Raw genomic sequence first — 6302 nt, 5'->3', positions numbered from 1 at the left:
TCACCAAATGGATGGTCATATGATAGAAGATCAGATTGCTAACGCAGGACTTTTCTTTGATGAATCTATGTTGACTATGCCTAATAATATCTTTGTTCTTTAACTGCCTCTTAATAACATCTAGGACAATCCTCTCCATAACTTTTCCAGGTACTTAGGTTAGACCAAAAGGTCTATAGTCCCCTGGGTTTTCTTCTGTGCCCTTCTTGTACATCAGTATAATGCAGTTTGGTAAATTGTTGAGAAGAGTCCAGCTATAACATCTGCTACCTCTTTCAGTACTTAGGGGTCAGGCCCCATGTACTTTTGAACATTCAGCTGATACAGCTTGTCCCTTACAATTTCAGTACACAGCTTCCCTTCTGAAAGGAGAGGCAGGCACTGTTTGTAATGAGGAGCAGGGAGAAAGGCAAAACCAACCACCGTTTCCTCTGTGTTTTGATGGTCCAGTGTAAATCCCCCAATAATCCATACCTGAGAGGCCTAGGGCACAGCCTGGACACCCAACCAGGAAGTGGGAGCTGGATTTTTACCTGACGTGTGAATGTGTAGGCAAGTGGCAAGAAATAGCAAAGACCAGACAAATTGAATTTAAATTCTTGGTGAAATCTGCAATCTGGGCTGCCTGCTTTTCAGTGTGAAGTAACAAGGCTGCGAAGTCTGCGTATGTCCTTAGGATACAACCACTTGACAGCTCTTTGTATTGTTTTCCCTGGGTTGGTATCCTTGGTCCCTTCCTAGTGCAGCTGCATAGCAATGCACTTGCACATGCTATGGCAACTGCTCCTGACTGCAGGGTGCCAGCAGCTGAAGCTGCTGGATGGAGCACAGCCACCTTCCCTCATAGGCACTGTTCTGGATGACCAACACAGCTTCCACTGGCCCAATTTAAGTACCCATTCCCTTTAAACACCATTTTGCTGTCCCAGAAGGGCCATCTGTGTCATTCCTTGTTGAGGTAAATGAAGCTGAGACCAGTGGTTAGAGTAAAATGTTCTGCTTTATGCATCAGTTCCAAAAGACAAAACTACAAAACCCTTGTACAGTAAATTTAATTACAAAAAGTGTTTTTTGACGCACTCTTTGGACTCAATCACATGACCAGAGTATAGTTACAGGGATACCAATAATGGGAAAGTAATGCACCTCTGCAACTCATCTTTCTTATCTGCTGTGCTAACAGAAATCACTTAAAAAAAAAAAAAAAGTTAAATTTCTCACCCATAAGACTGCTTGCTGTAGCACAATCTGAACTAAACCAAAATAAGACACTTAGGACTGATGGAATCCTCCACTCTGGAATCACTTTAACTGCTTTCAGTCACTACTTTAAATTATACTGTTCTAGTTTTTTTCTGTAAGCAAAGAAATACTTAATGTCTTACTGCCTTTGTTTTCTTGTTCTTATCCACTAAAGATGTTGCAAGTTGCCACTCTCTTAAAAGGAAACTCCTGATAATTTTGAGAAGTAGGGTCTCATTTCTTACAGAACAATACTGCTAACAGTGTTCTCTAAAACCTGTTACCTATCATCATTTAAACCTGAGACATCAGGACAGTTTACTCACTGGATACAATTTTATTTCATTAAAATCATTAGTTGACTCCAACCTAACAAGATGCCATCTTAGCCTAAGCTATAAATACCCTTAACTCTGCTGCCTGAGAGTTTCATTTTCCCCTATAAATATGCTACAAATATATTATTTTCCAGAGGTATTTTCAAAACGCTGTAAAAACAGATTTTCCTACCAACTAGACATGATTTGCAGAGGAACTACACAAACAGAGGGAAAAGCTATCTTTACATTTCTATTACCATGTGGCAAACTGACTGTAGATGAGCACCCCATCTTCCACAGCTGCAAATACTGTGTTGTAGGAAAAGAGCTGTCACTGCACTTCCAAAACCAGCTGTGCTATCAGCTCCTTGGCATCCTTCATGCTGGAGGAGATCTCTGAGCCATCCTCTGCCACGTGCGTACCAAGCAAGAACATCTTCCTCTTGTCTCCAATATCAGACAGTGCCAGAGCATCGTAGATATCTGTGATGCAGTATGCACCTTCGAGGTCCTAATACAAGTCAATCAAAACAAGCCTGTTAGTTGCAACAGGGAGGGAAAGGGTCTCAAAATTTCTGGGGGCATCATTCTTATGTACCTCTATGAGATCAAGTTTCCATGCCCTAAAATGCTTTGGAAACAAAATGCTTATCCTTAACTTTTTCCCAAAGAAATAACAAGAAGCAAAGGTATATTCTTGTTTCAGTAAGACCTGCATCTTACAGATCTAAAGCTCAACTTCAGATTACTTCATTCTGCGGTCAACAGGTGCCCTCAGAAGCCCCCTCCCCCCCCACCCCCCCCTTCAATCCACGTGGCCTTAATTGAAGAGCTTTGTTGCTGTTTTCAGAGCTGTAGCCAGTCAAAGTTCAGCTAGGCACCAGGAACCCCTACCTGCTTGTTGGCTAGAACCACCACCGGCAGGGTGGAGTTGTTCTGGATCAGTTGATGAAGTAGCTCTTTTGCCACAGGCAGTCGGGCATGATCAGCTGAATCCACAACGTAGATGAGCAACAACACTTTGGGCAGGTACATCTTCCAGTACGAACGCAGAGATTCACTGCCCCCAACTGGAAGAGTAAACAGCAGCACAAAATTCACCAAGTAACCCAAACAGCACCACACCTGTAAGTGCAGGCAGCAGACCCTGGGGTGAAAACCCAAGGCACTGGGCCTACTGCGTGCAAGATTGGAAATAGCTTTATTCCCCCCCATCTGAGTCCCATACAGGCTTATGTGTATGCTCAGAAAAAGTCTTTTCATTATAAGTTCTGGAGGTTTGTTTTTTATGGTTGCTTTCTGCCTTGTAGGTTCTTTCTCTCAACCTAGAAGGGAGAGCAGAAACAGGTTCAGTGTCCATAAGGACCATGTGAGAATGTCCCCATGTAATCAGTCTCCACATGCCTTCACAAAACAAAGGAGCCTACAATTTCGAAGAGAGAAATTAAACCCTAGAGTGGAAAGGGCTCTCATTAGATCTGTGTTATGTCAGGGACTAATTCGAAACTCCCATGGCTTTCACGCTGTCAAAGCTGCAGAAGTACTTAGGAAGAAATAAAAATCAAGTTCCAGCAGGTTCTTTGAGCTGTCCTTAGATGGCAGGAGTAATCTTTGCACAGATTACATTTCTACCAGGTCTCTTCTCTGCTGACTAAGCCTTTCACATTCAAAACAAGGGCTTATAACCATCTGAAGCCATATGTCTAAGAGTGCTGTTACCATCTGAGGACAATATGGTGGCTTGTTGAATTTTAACAGAGGCAGGAATAGCATAGAGTATTGTTAAACACTTCAGGCATATTTTCAGCTCTCCAGATCTGTTCCATTCCTTCCAGGAAAAGGCTGGGGAAGAGAGGTCCTCTGCAGAACAACACGCTCAAGGTCATGGGTTACTTGACTCTAAATGTAACAAACTTCCAAAGTATTGTACTTGGGGTTTTCTATGATAGCTTCCTGCCTTATTTAGGAATTCTTCAAAATTGACGTGCTTAGGTAGCACGTTTTGTTTCAAAGCAATTTTGCTTTCACTTAAGTCAAAATGATTTAGTAGTTTCAAGAATGTACAGTAGTTTCAAGAAAGCAACATTTCCCTGCTAGGGAATGTGCTTGTTCTAATCATAGAATCATCGAATCCTTAGAGTTGGAAGGGACCTTTAAAGCCCATCTAGTCCAATGTCCTTGTAGTGAACAGGGACACCTACAGCTACATCAGGTTGCTCAGAGCCCCATCCAGCCTGGCCTTTAATGTCTCCGGGGATGGGCCTTTGCACCACCTCTCTGGGCAACCTGTGCCAGTGCCTCGCCACCTTCACTGTAAGACTTTTTCCTTATGTGCAACTTAATTTTTCCCTCTTTTACTTTTCTTCATCAGCTCCAGCATACCTTCAGGCAGAAGTGAGATCTGCCACTGTTGGAATAAGCTAAAGGGCCATGACTGACATATTATTCTTGGGGCTGATGCCTCCAACAGCACTGTGATATTTTATAGGCTCCCTGCTATTTCCTTTGTTCAGTGCATTCATACGTAGCATAAACCAGGGGTCAGCAACTTACAGCTAATGTTTTTCTTTCCTAAACCAGTAGCAATACAGCAGAAGCCAGGCTCTCCTACCCCTTACAGAGGTGAGATTCAACCCATTTATCTATATAATGGTACAAAGAAAAGGAACAATATTCTGTCTGTCCAGGCCAGCAAGATAAAAATCCTGCTGTCTGCTGATCACAGTATGCCACATAATCACAGTGTAGGCTGCTAACCCCTGCTATAGGCAATGGTACAGACTGAGTAAGTAACCAGATTAGAGCACCGTGCAGATTTACCTGGCTGAAACTGGCCTGAGACATTTCATCTCCCATGGGTCAGATTGCAGCCATCACATCTCAGTCACTACCAACCTGGACCAGAGAGGGAAGGATGACTCAGAAACAACAGGTTCTGCTGTGGTGTGCATTGTACTGGGCCTGAACAATCCCCAAGTAGGTGCAGAAATACTGTGGTTTTTTTCAGGCTTAGCTAGTACAGAGCACCTCATTCCTGGCTACAATATTGAGAAATACTGGTGTCTATCCGATAGGTACAAGGAGAGGGGTGCAGAATAGAAGCATATCCGAAGCATTTCCCTAAAATGCTTCGCAGTCTCCTAAGGCAGGATTACACTCTCCCTTAGAGGCTCCATCTTCCCATCCTAAACACTTACCCACGTGCTTGGGTGCAGCACAGCTCCCGCTGACGGCAGCACTGAGGCGCACCTGGGTGAGTTGCCAAGTGAGTCAGCCAAGTGCCGGTATGAAAAGCGGGAAGGGAAGCACGTGGCCTCCACAGCAGGCTAGCAAGGATGTCAGCCCTCAGTACCAGGGACTGATGGAATCCAGGGCCCTGTCTCCCCTGCCACCTCCTATTGAGGCTCTGGAACAAAAGGCGTGCAAAGCTTTCCTTCCCACCTTCTTTCCCCTTACTATTTCTCTTCTATGCTTGCTCACGTCAGGCTTGAGCACCAACGGGAAGCTGTACAAGGAAGAGCGGCCGCGCAGGGACACCTGTGCTTTGGCCAGGCTTGTTGCCATCGCGTTTAGCAGCGCTGAGAGCAGAGCTCCCCCGGGCAGGCTCAGACAGCACAGACCTCCCCTGGCAGCAGGCCGTAATCTTCTTATATCACCAGGGTCGGGCAGCAGAGTCTCCAAGAAGAAAACAACCCCGGCCCCGCGTTATCGGAGAAGGAGGCACGGCGGTTCTACAACAGGGGGCTGATCCCTGGGAAGCGGGACAGGAGCACCTGCCGCGCTCGGCACGAACGCAGCTCACTCACTCACTCTCCAGGAAGTCCATCTGGCTCTCCCCGCTGTTGATGCAGACGGCGTTGAAGCCCTCGGTGGGCGCCACGCTGCGCTTCACCTGGTTGGTGGCCAGCGAGTGGAGCACGCTGCTCTTCCCCGCCCCGTCCAGGCCCAGCACCAGGATCTGCCCGCCGGTTCCCTTCACCTGCGAAAGGGAGGGAAGCGCGCCCGGTCAGCCGGCCGGGGCCTACCCGCCCCCCCGGAGCTCACCGCGGCCGGCGCCCCCCGTACCTGCTCGGCGGCGGCGGGAGGAGGGCGGCGGGCCCGGCCCCGCACGTAGCTCCATGCCCAGGCCGCCACCGCCGCGCCGCCCGCCGCGGCCAGCACGGCTCCGCACAGCGCCGCGGGCCGCAGCCGGCTGCCCATGGCCGTCCCGCGCCCGGCTCTGCCCTGCCCTGCCCGGAGAGAGGCGGCGTCCCGCAGCTGGCCGAGCGGCTCCCCCTACAGACAGGCAGAAGGACGTGCCTGCAGCGACGCGGCCCCAGCTGCTGTGGACCTGGAGGTACGCACCGGTGGAAAGAGCCTGGCCTCATCCAGCTGCCGGCTGTGAGCTCGTCATCCTTCCTTTCCTCTTCTCGGCTTCTACAGAACCATCAACTCGTAGATTTACCAAGCCAAAAGAACTTGCGCTTTCATCCCTAGCGGCTGTTCTTTGTGAGTATGCCTTATTTTTCCTCCAGGCTCACTGGTAACTTGGTCTTCTGAAACTTGAGTTCCACCCTTGGGTAATGTAGGGAGGAAAAAAAAATACCTCCTCTTGTTTTCTTACACTCATGATAAGTTTAAACAGACCGCTATGAAGAACCCTGCAGATGCTTTTAAGTTGCCAGTGAGGTTGTGGATGCCCCCTCCCTGGAGGCATTCAAGGCCAGGCTGGATGGGGCTTTGAGCAACCTGGTCTAGAGG

General features: G+C 48.0%; 1 protein-coding gene across 4 annotated transcripts; it reads right to left on the bottom strand.

The window, feature by feature from the left end:
• Nucleotides 1–981: 981 nt before the first annotated feature.
• On the bottom strand, nucleotides 982–5787 carry ARL9 (ARF like GTPase 9). Of its 4 annotated transcripts, XM_031596740.2 has the most exons (4): nucleotides 5628–5787; nucleotides 5373–5541; nucleotides 2457–2632; nucleotides 982–2073 (listed from the first exon to the last, which is right to left on the bottom strand). In XM_031596740.2, exons 1-4 carry the CDS (start codon nucleotides 5760–5762, stop codon nucleotides 1894–1896), a joined length of 660 nt encoding a protein of 219 aa, XP_031452600.1. In that variant the 5' UTR covers nucleotides 5763–5787; the 3' UTR covers nucleotides 982–1893. The 4 variants fall into 4 exon arrangements, with proteins under 4 accessions (XP_031452600.1, XP_089995189.1, XP_089995190.1 ...); XM_090139063.1 differs by lacking the exon at nucleotides 5628–5787 and having other exon boundaries at nucleotides 5369–5439; XM_090139064.1 differs by lacking the exons at nucleotides 5373–5541; nucleotides 5628–5787 and adding an exon at nucleotides 4760–5347.
• Nucleotides 5788–6302: the final 515 nt, after the last annotated feature.

This window comes from Phasianus colchicus, chromosome 4, assembly GCF_987193195.1.
Source record: "Phasianus colchicus chromosome 4, bPhaCol1.hap1.1, whole genome shotgun sequence".
Taxonomy (NCBI): Eukaryota; Metazoa; Chordata; class Aves; order Galliformes; family Phasianidae; genus Phasianus; species Phasianus colchicus.
Note: the sequence above shows the minus strand (reverse complement) of the source record. Positions and strands in the feature narration are given on the sequence as shown.

Excerpts from the sequence above, each read along its gene's own strand:
- ARL9 (XM_031596740.2), bottom strand. The coding sequence starts at position 5,762 with ATGGGCAGCCGGCTGCGGCCCGCGGCGCTGTGCGGAGCCGTGCTGGCC. Across the intron at positions 2,633-5,372 it reads CCAGATGGACTTCCTGGAGA|TTGGGGGCAGTGAATCTCTG; the intron begins GTGAGTGAGTGA and ends TTACTCTTCCAG. Across the intron at positions 2,074-2,456 it reads TGGTTCTAGCCAACAAGCAG|GACCTCGAAGGTGCATACTG; the intron begins GTAGGGGTTCCT and ends GACTTGTATTAG.